Source organism: Egretta garzetta, unplaced genomic scaffold, assembly GCF_000687185.1.
Source record: "Egretta garzetta isolate BGI_Z169 unplaced genomic scaffold, ASM68718v1 scaffold17, whole genome shotgun sequence".
Lineage (NCBI taxonomy): Eukaryota > Metazoa > Chordata > Aves > Pelecaniformes > Ardeidae > Egretta > Egretta garzetta.
In genome coordinates, this window is record NW_009260136.1 from 54,796 (window position 1) to 68,372 (window position 13,577).

The 13,577-nt window shown below is 45.1% G+C and overlaps 1 protein-coding gene across 1 annotated transcript; it reads right to left on the reverse strand.

Annotated features, from left to right (window-relative positions):
* Nucleotides 1-5,875: 5,875 nt before the first annotated feature.
* Nucleotides 5,876-13,436, reverse strand: LOC104128789 (cullin-9). The gene is made up of 12 exons (XM_035897069.1): nt 13,258-13,436; nt 12,817-13,180; nt 12,351-12,491; nt 11,723-11,887; nt 11,474-11,637; nt 10,466-10,559; nt 10,170-10,244; nt 9,566-9,676; nt 8,208-8,325; nt 7,725-7,858; nt 7,441-7,535; nt 5,876-6,108 (listed from the first exon to the last, which is right to left on the reverse strand). Exons 1-12 carry the CDS (start codon nt 13,434-13,436, stop codon nt 5,913-5,915), a joined length of 1,836 nt encoding a protein of 611 aa, XP_035752962.1. The 3' UTR covers nt 5,876-5,912.
* Nucleotides 13,437-13,577: the final 141 nt, after the last annotated feature.

A 13,577-nucleotide genomic window follows, 5' to 3' on the forward strand; every position in this document is an offset into this window, starting at 1 on the left:
ACCCCAAAACACAGAGAAGCCTGTTCTATATTTGGTAAAAATTCACCCAAATGTTATTCACCAATCATTTACCTTATAACTGAAAAATACCAGCATCCACGAGCTTTTCTTTAAATCCACCTCTAACTCAGCCAAACTACAACTGGAAATTATGAACAATCTAAAACATTTTTTCCAGAAAATATAGGAAATAAAGACCATCAGCGCAATACAGATTTGTATGATAAAGGAAAGTTATGATAGTAATGAAAAATTCAACCAAAAAAGAACAAGGATAAACTCTTATCTCTTGTATCATGGTTTAGCAATAAGAAAAACTAAAATAAAAACCTAAAAGTAAATTTAAACTTGCCATCCCAAAACCAGTCGAGCTAACAGATTAAAGCTATTCATTAAGGAGACCATTTGGAAGATGAATCCGAGGTAGTAACAGGTTTCAATGTAGACTACTGCAGGGCTAGTCACCCTGTTCTTCTTAGTTTAATACGCAAATATCACACTGATTAGTACACTATTATTCTAATCCGCTATCCAGGGTCACTGAGGCAAAATGCTAACAATGTTATTTCCAGTGATTTTGGCTACAAATATCTACCTCAAGCTTCTTATGAAATTTCGTTCTTTTTCCGCCATTACCCTAGAGTCATCTCATACAAACCCTCAGGAAAACCTTCCTGCCTGTGACATCAGAGTAACTATTATGCCTATGTCGTTACTGAAGAAAGTAAAGCATCTCTAACGTAACTTATAACATAACACTATAGCAGCTTTCTTGTTTCCAAATTAAGATTTAGAAAAGCAAAAATAGAACCTAGATAGAAGCACCCAAAATTCTCCATACTTCTTCTAGCTTATGTTTTAGTAGGTTCTGTCGATAAGCTATTGGGCCCATTCCCCGAAAATGACGGTTTAAACTTTTCCCCTACTGATGTGCCCACAAGCATAATTAATCCCCTCCCTAAGCTTAAGGCTATAAACAAACATTATGATTTCAAGCAACCACTGAATCAAATCTTGAACAAGACTAGAAATTCATATCCATTAAAATTAATAGCCACTAAGGGAAACTAGTGTGAAAATGCCACCACCAATGAGGCATTGACGCTCTAATGAAATATGCCCTAGTAAAAGCAGCAGCCTCAGCTTTACTCTGCTTTTCAAGTATTAACCAATTCTTGAGCTACTAGCCAATGAGAGATCACCAAAAATACACCCATCTGCTGACATTACCGACTGCAATCAAACTACTGCTAGTCCCATTACATTTCTGATTCCCAAAAGTACTTCACTGCTCATCTCTAATTACTGGTCTACTACTATTAACAATAATTAAATTCCTCACATTGCTATTCTCTTCCTACCTTAATGCAACATTATAAACCACCATAGCCCTAGAAGGCTGAAGAACATTTCTCATCCATTTCCCATTTATAATTCTTATCTACAGCCTCAAATTCTCCATGATAATTCTCTACTAATACTTTCTAATAACTGCCACAATATTTCGTCCCCTCAGCACAACAAAAATTTCTAAAACTATCAATCGTAATAACTTCATGAACAAAGTTAATCCTTTAAAGTAAATATACCAGTAATGTTAATTTTACTCTTCCTAGCAGTGATACGGTAAAAGCTGTGCAAAAAGTCTTTCTAGGACTGCAGTACTGGAAAGCAGACATTCTTTATTTGCAGTACTGGGTGCAACCTTCCACAAATCAAGCACATCTTTAATTAACACACGGTAAGTATTTATATGTTCTAAGCCACAGTTGTCACTTACACTTAGTCACTGTCATTGTTACTGGTTCTATGGTGTCGCAGCTCCACTTAAAGTTACAGCATTTTTTTTTTCTCCACACAGTCTGTGAGGAGGGGGCTTTCATTAGTAGGGGCTTTCTCTACCCGAGGGTGGATCTTTTATCATTTTATTAATATTATAATGAACTTAGTTCACCTAAGGGACACAAACCAGCTAGAGTTTGTAACTGCTTGGCAAGGCTCAAGGTTTTATGAGTCTCATCTTGGCGTCTGCCAGTTCCTTGTGTCTTAAGGAAATTATTCAAGGTCTGTTAATCACTCGTAGAAAAGAAATACTATTCTGAGAGTCTCTCAAAACCGTCAGCTATATGCCACAGACCAAAGCTTTCAAAGAATATCTATGTAAACCTCACATCCTCTATCAAGTACAGGACTTCCTCCACTAACAGGCTTTCTGCCTAAATTGACAAACTTATTAAACAAGAAATGACCACAGCAGCCACAATCATGGCCATACGCTCAGTGCTAGGAACTCTCTGCCTCTCATGCTACTCAAGAATCACATTTCCACCATACTCCACAAAGAAATCCCTAACTGTAAATCTACTAACCAACTAAGGCCCTAACCTTAATGACCATAACCCCATCCATTAACAACTGAAATTCCATAGCTGATCTGCAGGGCCATACCCACTAATATGTATGAATAACTCTCAATTTGACTGCGTTGGTAGATCTTAACTTGAATTTCCTGTCTACCCAGTGATAGGAAGTCCATCATTGGGTAGATGTTTGCTTTTCATGGCACTAATGACGTAGGGAATGCCCCCATAACATTCACTCCAGTTGTTACTAATTTTGACCTTTTCAGAATTTGCAATTTCATTGCCCTGACATGGCAATCTAGTCCAATGCAAAGATTCTTCCTTCCTGCAGTCACTAAGTCTGAGAAAGATGACATTTGGAGCAGAAATCTTCCATTCCAAGACTGGGCTCTGACCACAAACTGCTTATGGAACCACTGTGACTGCTTTTGGGTCCCAAATTGATGGAACTTTCTTTTTCCCTTCCTCCTGGAGCAATCCACAATTTTCTAAATTTTCTCAATACAGTCTTGCTGACCTATCAATTTTTTAGCATCATCAGACAAGGTGGCAATTTGGTCCAACCAATATGCAGTTCCATACCTTTTCCAAGGACTGTGGTGAGGCTGATTAGCCTCATTTCCTGGATTGTCTTTCTTAGTAATATATACTGTCTGCTTTTTCCCAGTCACTGAAAGCATATGGTCTCATGGCATCTGCCAGCTTTTTCCGTGCTCTCGGACGCATCCTAGCTGATACCATTGACTTACGCATCTCTAATAGACTTGAGCAGTCCCTAATTCTATCTTCCACCACTGTGGGTACTGCATCACTCCTGGAGAATCTAGTAGCAGGCTTGGAGGCCTGAGGGGAAATTTTACCAGTGAAAAGTGACCTTTGACTTTTATAATTCCCTTCCTACATGTGTTGGCAATGTCTCTGTAAACCTCACAAATAATCTGCCCTTGCTTCTACCTTCTGTGTATTCAGTGAAGCCAAACCTGGCAGCCCAACAGTGATGAGGCTTCTGCAGTTCAAGAGCCCCCCAAGTCCAACCAGTAGTGAGGCTAAGCATGTATTCCGAGTAGGCACACAGGCAAGGAGGAATATAGGAAAGCATAAAGTCAAGAAGGCAGGAGGGCAGGAAAAAGGGAATTGAAGTATGTAAGTACATAAAGCGAGGACAGAGGGCAATAAAGAAAGGAGGAAGTAGGAAGTAGAAAGAAGTAAAGGAAGGCTAGAAGGAGAAAAAGGAAGAAGGAAGTACAGTGAGGGCAGAGGGAAATAAGGAAGGGAAAAAAGGGAAGGAAAGAAGGAGGAAAGGAAGGAACAAAAAAAAGGAACGTGGGCAGGTAGCACACCTGCAGATATTGTACCTATTTTTGCAAGTTATGTGCAAAGTCATTTGACTGTAAATAAATTACATTTATGGCTTTTCATGATCTAGGGAAATCTGGAAGTAATGGAGGTAGAAGGGATAGTAGATAGGGAATAAAAGGGAACTTGGTAATCACGCTGCATAATCTTATCTACCAACAGAATCAACTGGCTTTACCTAGCCTGGAAAAGGAATATGTAATTTGTGTGTGATCAATAGCCAAATGCTGCATCACCCAGTGATTGATGTACCTGAATATATCAATGAAATTCCCACTGTCCCTACTTACTGTCCAGCAAAACTGTAGCCAAGTGAACAGGCTCAGGGGAAAAAAAATAGGGAAAAAAGACACTGTTGACTCTAGTCTGGTTCTGTGAAGGAAGACACATCAGAGGTCTAGCATAAATGTTGTGCAACTCAAGCCATTGTCCAGTTGCCAGTGAGATACCAATTTTTTTTTTTTTTTTTAACACTTACCTAGAATCCTCGCACAGAGCAGAAGATCAAGGCTTGATCTTGATTTTCAGTACAAATACCATCCATGAAAGCAGGGCCTCACAATCCTTCTGACTTTTTGGGTTATAAGCAGGCAGTCAGGAGACAGTGGATGAAGTACTCTAGGCATTACTCTCCACATAAGGAACTCTACCATCTACGTGGTTGACAGACAGTGCAAAACAACCTGCAGAATTCAGCCGGTGCCTGCAAGGACTTGTTATCCTGGGAATATGAGGCTGTCTGGGCATCCCCACCACATCTCTCCCCATAGTGGCCCTGAAGAAAAGGCCCAGAGAGGTGTCACTCCCTGGTTGTGGAACAGGGAACCTATTTGCCACATAGGGGAGCAGGACTGGGACTTCCACCATGACAGCCTCTGGTACCATGTGAACCACACAGGACTAGGAGCATGGGGGGGAGGGGGGGAGTGGAAAAAAAAAAAAATCAGTCCTCTCTCTCTGGCGGCTGTCCCCTGCCCAGCATCCTGTAACAACTCCACATCCCTCCCAGATGACACCCAAGGCCTGAGAAGAGCCAAATCCAAAGCAATCCCACAAGCCTCCACATCACCCCTCAAGCCCTGATAGCAGTCCCACATCTGTCTCCTGCTAGTCACCAGATGTTACCACCTTTATCAACATGCAGGCATTCTGCCTTGCACCTGCTCCCAGATATACCAGACCCATCTGTGTGTTCTGGTCTCCTGCCCTCTCCCATCCCTCCCCATACCTCTTTCTGTTCCCTGAACTGCCTAGGAAGGAAAAGCCACTTTGTAGGGCAGACTGTGTGACATGCATGACAATCCCAAACCCACACCTATTTCACAAATAACTCCTGGGATGAGCACATTCAGGTCACATCCTCCCCACTTGAGAATGTCCTGCCCCCCCTTCACACCCATGTTCCCCATAGACAACCAGGAGGCTTGTGCTCAAAGAGAAGTCTTTCTTTTTTAAACAGAACTTTTTTCAACCCTTGTTCCTCAGGATTTTCTTTTTTGCAAAGGTAAAGCATTATCTGAACAACCTCTGCATATATATCTCATGTGTGTGCGTGCATACATTTATACACTTAAACAGTCCTGCAGACTTGTGTCACCCATAGCAGCCCATCCTGTTTCATAGCAGAGAAGACAACTCCAACAAACAGCAAAAAAGCTGTCCCACTCAGCTAGAGGAATGCACTGAACCACATGCATCTGGAGCACACCAGCTCCAGATGGGAGTCTTTGACTTGAGTGTAAACATGTCGCTTTACAGTATTTCTAGTCACTGGCTGGATTAGACAGTGCCATGCTAGGACAGATGCCACATTCACCTGTGCCCAGTCCTTGGGGATAGCATGCCCAAGGACACTGAAAAGTCCTTTAAGAGGTGGCAAGCAGTCCTCACTTTGCACCTGGACTGTGATTTTCTAACTCAATTAGATACCTATGAGTAGAAATGGAGGCAAGGGAGAAAGGCAAGGAGATGTCTTTCTGAGAAAGGTGGCCACAATAACACAGCCCATCTGTCCAGAGCAATGTTTCTGCATATTGCTCAGTCTCTGTCACTAAGCAAGTAGCCCCCAGAGGAAATGTCTCTTCATTCTGCCTGAGAGCTCCTCACTGTCTTTGAGGAAAGATACTAATAAAAACTGGTCAAGACAGAGTAGAGGCAGAGGTCCAGGCTGGCAGGCTGGGGGACAGCCCACTTCTAGTCATAGGCATCATCATCATCAAAGTAGGAGTCACAATCAAGGTTATCTGACTCATCATCAAACAGAAAGTTGTCTTCATCAAGGTCATCATCATCATCATAGTCTTCCTGCCACTGCGGTTCATACTCATCTTCAACCACTTTGCCACCTTCATCTGTGTTGGGGGAGTCACACAAGATGGTACGTTTTGGCCTATTGAGGAGGAGAGCATCAGAGCAGAGCCCCAGCTGTGAGCAGCAACCACAACCCAGCCACACACCACCCTTGTCCTCCCTACTACCATCACCTCAGCATCCCCATCAAAAGCCATGCCTCAGGGACACAGCAGCCATGCAGGTGCACCTAGGAGAAGGTGACTAAATGGCCTTGTCCATGCATGCAGCACAGGGCTGTGTCAGAGCGCCACCTGTGTGACTGGGCCAACAAGCTGCAGTCTGCCACCAGCTCTGGTGTCACAGCCTCATTGAAATGAGACCAGAAACCCTGAAACAGTGTCTCTTGACTCAGTTGTCATTCTTTCTTGCAACACTCAGCACCCTGTTCAGCTCCTGGAAACACAGCAGCTGTCAGAGGGGATTGGTCACACCAGGATAGCAGATGCCAGTTGTGCTTCTTTTTTCAAATAGTGTCATACAGGAATCAACTTTGTTTTGAACTCATCACCTTCCAATCATACTTAACACCTGCCAGCTCAGTACTCTAGGACAGGGAAACAACAAACCATCCATTTCACCTCTCAACACACTATTTTACAGCTGTGTCACCTTTTCTCCATTCCCTTCTTAAAATAGGTATCAGGCCCTTCCATTTCCCCCATGTATGTTCTGCTTCTCTCATCTAGACACCTCCTAGATCTCTGATACACCTCTGAAGAAAGAGTGCAACTCTCCACAGAAACCCAGGAGTATCAGGGAGAGCAACTTCCATATCCAGTGATGGAGCTTTCTTAACCATAGCTGCATTAGATACTTATGAGCAGAAATGGAGGCAAGGGAGAAAGGCAAGGAGATGTCTTTCTGAGAGAGCTGGCCACAATAACACAGCCCATCTGTCCAGAGCAATGTTTCTGCATATTGCTCAGTCTCTGTCACTAAGCAAGTAGCCCCCAGAGGAAATGTCTCTTCATTCTGCCTGAGAGCTCCTCACTGTCTTTGAGGAAAGATACTAATAAAAACTGGTCAAGACAGAGTAGAGGCAGAGGTCCAGGCTGGCAGGCTGGGTGACAGCCCACTTCTAGTCATAGGCATCATCATCATCAAAGTAGGAGTCACAATCAAGGTTATCTGACTCAAAGTTTTCTTCATCAAGGTCATCATACCAAACCTCCAAGCGGAGGTTTTGCTGGTCTCCCTACACCACTAATGTCACTTACATTGTTCTCTCAAACCACAACACAGTATGCAAGTAACAAGTGTATCTTATTAATTCTTTTGTATGTCAGCAAGATCAGCAGAAAACTGCTGGTCACCTGCTTTTTGTCTGCACTCACCCACCTTTCCTTGTTACCCAGCTAAGAAAACTCACCCTATACAGGCAGGGGCTGAAGTAGGCACATTTGACAGTTCCACCTTTCTCTGACCAGGATCTGCCAAAGTCTGGAGCCCAACATGGAAATCCTGCTAGCATGGAAGAACAGCCAGAAGAGAAAGAGAGTATGTGATTGGGATGTTTTGTGCTGCAAACCCCTTCCCTACATACACACAGCACTGAGAGGCTATCCTCTCAGCTGATCAAGCCCCTTTCTAGGTTTGCCCAAGATCAAACCAGACCAGAGCAAGACCAGCCACTAATGGGCATGTGGACTTCACCTGTGTGGAGTGCCAGAGAATTGCAAAGAGACGCTTCTTGATCTGGTGTACCAACTCCAAACCAGCACTGAAATGCTCTGCTTTCAGGAGCTGAAGAGAAGAGGCCAGGTCCTGGTACTGCAGCAGGGTTTCCTCTGCAATTCAAGGCCAACAAAGTCATGCTGCTTCCCACACTCCTAAGCAGAGACTGATTCCTTGGCTCTAAGTATGAAGCCAGTCACAGCTACTTAGGTCTTATGTGCACATATATTCCTCTTTCAGAAGGGAACATGTTGCTCTTTACTGCATCAATCTCCACCGGCAGCCAAACAGCTTCAGTGGGCTTCCCAGAAATTACATCAAAAGGCAAAAATGGGCGGGGAGAAGTGAGAGACACCATCTGGGTGCTGGCATGTATGCTATTGCCCCACTACAGAGCTGCCATCCGTTGAACCGGACAGCTGCGAATGGTAGTCTCTACTTTGGAGAGGCTGTGGGACTTACCCAGAAGGATTTGCAGAGCATTAGTGTGCAGCTCTAGGCTTTCAGTTTGCTGTTCCACAGTATCCATGCTCTCAGTGTCCTGGTTATAGTAGCTGTACACACAGGAGTAGGCCAGCACCTGGAGCAGTACAGATCATACTGTAAGCATCCTCCTTCAGCTTCAGGGCAAGAAGAGAGTAGCATCAAACCCTTCCAGACTTCATTATGTATCGGTGGCTGAGAGAAGCCTGGCAGTGCTTCTGGTCTGTGGTGATAGCCCAGTGAACCATTATGTCATGAAGTGACAGCAGTGCCAGGCTGCCTAGAGATACTCGTAGGATTGGAAATGGATGTGTAAGTATTTTGTACTGAAATCTGAAATAACTGACTGTTCCCACCTGCAAACCATCACAAGAATGCAGACTGTAAATGCATAACAAGTTTGACTGTGCCTGCTGATCAGTCACAACAACCAGCACACAGAGTCTACACATTGCTGGGCACCCCAGGTTGAACTCAAGTAGCAATGAACTGAGAGATGTGAGCCCAAAGGGAAGTAGACATGGTGCTACACAGCACCAAGAGCCACAACAAAGGCATTGCAACAATCGACAAGCTCCTATTATGAATGAATGAGCCCTAAAGGCACTTAGCAGGAAATAGGATCACTGTTTCCATTTAAAGAAGTGGGCCAGAAAAGCCAGCAGTAGCAAGCAACAGTGACACATATCCTGGCAAACACTGGGCTACCATACTGAAGACAGAACAGGGTCAGACACCCTTCTTCCACATGCCTCTCTCAAAATTAAGACTATGTTTCAGGGAATAGAAGACATTGCAGACTTATGCTGTCACAGGCTTACTGCACACATCCAGTGGCTGCACTGCAAATCCTTCATAATGTGTCTATCAGGGCATGCAGTATGTAACTCAGTGCTCCCAAGACAGCTACGGCTCATGAAATTAAGTTAAGAAAGGAAAATCATAACATGAACATCAAGAGGGACGTCCTAACTGTAACACAGCAACAGGAGAGTTTTCTAAAGGTAAATACCACCACTGTGGCATTTCAAATTGGAATGAACCCTAAATATAGATCCTTGTGCTGATTCCATGGTATCAACTTGAGCTAAGCTCCAATCCTATGACCTGACTGCGAGGAATGCTGCAGACAGAGCCCAAACTCAGAGAGCAGGGAAAGGCAGACATGAGCTCTTCCCTTGTCCTAATGCTATTCCTCCCCTCAAGGTTTTTCTGTCATCATCATCTGTCCGTCCCCATCCCTCCCATTTGGAGTAGAGCAAGGTTGGCGTCTCCTTACTTTAAGAAAGGCATAAAACACACCAACAGAATTAGACTTAAACCTCATCCAGCCTTACCTTCCGTGCCTGTTCCAGGACTTTGCAGGCATCAAGAACAAAGGTCAAAGTCCTAATTTTTGGCATCTCACTGATGGAAGAAACCCTGTTCCTCAGACTCATGGCAAATTCCTGCAATAACCACAGGAAGAAAAAAAAAAGTCAGTGTCAAGCTCTGCAAGATCAAAAAAAAAAAAAGAGCACCTTCCACACAGGTAATTGCTAAGCATCCTGAAGTGCCATCCCAGAAGATGCAGACAGCAGGAAAGCATTTACTATATCCAACTATGACATCTCTACTGTGCCATCACTTCAACCTTTTACAGTATCTCAGGTCTAGACAGAGTTCAGCCTTTAGTCACCATTGCTTCCAAGTACTGCATCAGTTTGAGCACGTGAACACCACAAGTTAGGTGTTCAGTTTCCACAACAGTCAGTAGAAGCAAGCCAGCCAAGAACTACCCATTGCGTCAGAGCAAGGGTGAAATGAGCAGGTATCCCAATGTGGATCCGAAGCCTACTTCTCAGCTTCAGATGAAATACATTGAGACACAACAGAAACCATCCTGCTCACCAGGACTAAGACAACAGAGTCAGCATCTGCAAAGGAAGGAGGAAGCCTTACCCTTGCATGATGATGAAAGGTGCATCTCTCATTGTAATCCTGAAAACGCTTCTCCTGCCAAGCTGCTTTACTCACCTGAAAGGAAAGGCAAAGTAACCTGTAGCAATTTTCCTCAAGTACCAGGGTTGCCTGGAAAAGGCTACCACATATACAGACTTTGACAATATTATCAATATTACTGGCAAGTGCACGAAGTCCAGAGTAAAGGGCACAAGTGGAGATCCTCACCCTCTCTCTGAGAGGCCAGGTGCATCTGAACACAAGCAAGAACCACTGCAATATAGCAAACCACTCACCATAGCAGAGCAGTTGTAATAATCCTTATGAGTTGGCCTCCAGGGCTTGAGACAACGCCAACAGAAGCCATGATTACACTTTGCACATGTCATACTGCATGATAGGAGAACAACAATGGGAATCACTCAGTCCTAACAGCCACTTGTAGATAGTCCCTCCCCGTGCTCCCCTACATCACAGGGCTGGAGCATACAACCCTGCACTCCCATTCACTCACTACTATGCATTTCCCTGCATATATTTTTTTAAAGCCTTTCCTGGAAGCAGATGATGCTTAAAACCAGCCACCATGTCTCTGAAAATGAGCTGGGCAAATTTGCAGCACAGTCTCACAGTACCAACTTACCAAGTACTTGCAGAATAAACAAAGCATTCCACAGTTTGGAGCAAGATCCACATGAGCACCTCACCTCTTCCCTCAGTAATGCAGTACTCCACAGTGCAGAAAGGTACTGCACAGCCCTAGGGCCACACAACATGTGGGGACAAATCACAGCTGGGCACTAAGGGCTGTGCCAGTGCAAGAAAGAAACAAATGGCAACTCCTAAGCCCTGGCCTCAAAGCCGGAGGTAATTCCCCCATCATGTAAAAAGCCGCCAGAGATCCAAGCCAATTCAAGAGAGGCAGTTAAAATAAAATTGCTTAAAGTTACAGAAATAGGTGAGCATGAAAGAAAAAATGGTCCCAAGATATCTGCTCCCCTAACCTGTACCTCCGTACATCTATAGCAGATTCTGAGAGCAGACAAGTGTGCACTATAAAAAGATACTGCAAAATGAGTTGTGGTTCTACTACAGAGTTATCAATGGATTTAACTCTGAATGCTGGGAAACATTTTGTTTTTCCTAGGAATTAAAAGCAATCACTCATTCCTTTAAAGCTGTAAAACAGACTCTTACTCCACAGACTCTTACTCCACAGTCAAAAAAAAAAAAAAGCACAATGGATCTAACTGTATGTCTTTGCCCTCTCCCATCTCCAGTAGCAAATGAAAATAGATACTCACTGCAGGCACCCCTCATTTTTCTCTATCTGAGCCTGGCAGCTTGGGCAGTGCTTTGAAATGAGCTTAGCCAGATGTTTGCTTTGGGCTTCGCTTGTCATTCCCTCATAGTACCCATCATCATCCACCCACTGAGACATGTGGCTGCAGCTAGCAGGATAATGGGCCTGAAAGAGAGTGCCAGTCAACCACACAAAAGCAGAATGGTGTGTGCCAAACCCAAGACAGTGTTGTGATTCAGCTCAGCCTCACCTCTGGGAAGTTGCAGTTGAAGCAGGATATCCAGGAACACTTGGAACAGGCTGCCCCATAACCAAGTCCATCCTTAAGGAGGATCTGATCACAGCCCTGAGGGTTGGTGCACCATGTCAGGTTGGAGCAGCACTCAACATAGCCTCTGAGGAGGGCTTTCTCATACTGTAATAAGAAGCCAGGAAGGAGATTTAAGGCAGAGAAACTGCACAGTTAGGCCTTACCACTGGGGTCTGGCGCCTCTGGGCTCTGTATCTGACTGAATCACTGTTCATTTGTCTTAGATTTTTACAGCTGCTTCCAGCACACCAGCTGAGGATACTTGTCACAAGCTGCTACCACAGCCCTCACCTGGTCCTCAACAAAGGATGCACCTGAAGTGTTGTTTGCTGGTGACACATTTAGGGGAAACACCACTATGCTCTTTTGCTAATGTTATGCTTTCCTGAATAGCTGGTATTGAACATCATCAGAGACAACAGACACCACTGGGCAGAAATCCGGTCTGCCTCAGTTATCACACTGCCAGTCTTAGTAATGGGAAGGAGAAAAGCAGCAGCAAGATCTGCTAGTGCTGACCAAAATGAAACAGAGCTTGGACACCCAGTAACCACCTCTCCTACTTCACCTTGGCTATAATCTCCTCAGAGGAAACAATGGAGCAAATGAAGGCTGTAGTTGGCTGTGCACGGCACTCAGATATAGGACAGGTGCAGTTGACAACCATGTTCTGTTCAATGCGAGTTGTGAGATACTCTCTCCAACAGGGCTGTGAAGGCAGAAGAGGAGAGATCAGAGCTAAACAGGGGCCACACCACCTGGGTTATGTGACCCTTGAAGCCCTCCCCACCCAGCAGAGGGTGCACAAAACCACCACAAACAGTGGATAAAGTACTCAAAAAGCACAAAATGGGAACAGACTAATCAGGAGCTAAAGGATCACAACAAACAAGGGAGCTGAGAAAAGAGGAGAACGTATGAGTTCTGTGAAAATCACCTTATAACAGATTCAGATAAAGCCAAACAACTGCCACCAACTGGGCAGCAGCAATTCCCTACCAAATTACAGGAGCCAAAGACCGCAGGACCTTCACCTTGCAGCAGTAGTGCATGCAACAGAGGGTTGGTGGCTTCTCAGTGGGACACAGCTGGTTCACACAGACTGGGCAGTGGGTTCCTGGGCTCGGGGCAGGCTGGGCATCCTGCACTTGCAGCCCCGAGGAGATAAGTAGGGTCTCACGGTTCTCCACATAGCACTGGATCAAAAAATCCACATTCCACCTGCAGTGCATAAGGAGGTGCCGAGCAACATCATCCGGGATGCTCAGAGTATCCTGGACCTGCTGTACTGTCTGGTTCATGAGCAGCTTTGCCTCCTCTGGACTAAGCGTGTGCCCCATTGGCATCTGCAGCATTGCCATGAGAAACTGCTCCGACCTTCCTATGCCAGGATTCAACCTGTCGCGGAGAAATGTATCATGTCCATGCAAGGTGGAGATGCACACCCCTCCACACCTGGTGACATGCATTCCTACCAATACAGGCAGTCTATGCTGTCCTCATCCAGAGATACCTCTGGCAGCCTGCTCTGGAAAACCATCTGTGCTTGGCCCCCAAGAGGTGTTGTGGGCTCAGCAGAGACGTATTCCAAGACATGCGGCTTCTCCTCCTGGCGCCGGAGATGCAGCCCCTCTCTGCCCCTCGAGCCCTCCATACCCGGAACACCAGGTTGTCACTGTGGAGCTGCTTCTCCACCTTGAGGATGCGGGTGATGAGGCAGCAGAGAACATTCCTCTTCCTTTCCAGGGCACTGACCTCAGCCCTCTCTGCCTGCAGGTACCTCTGTCGGGGCAGC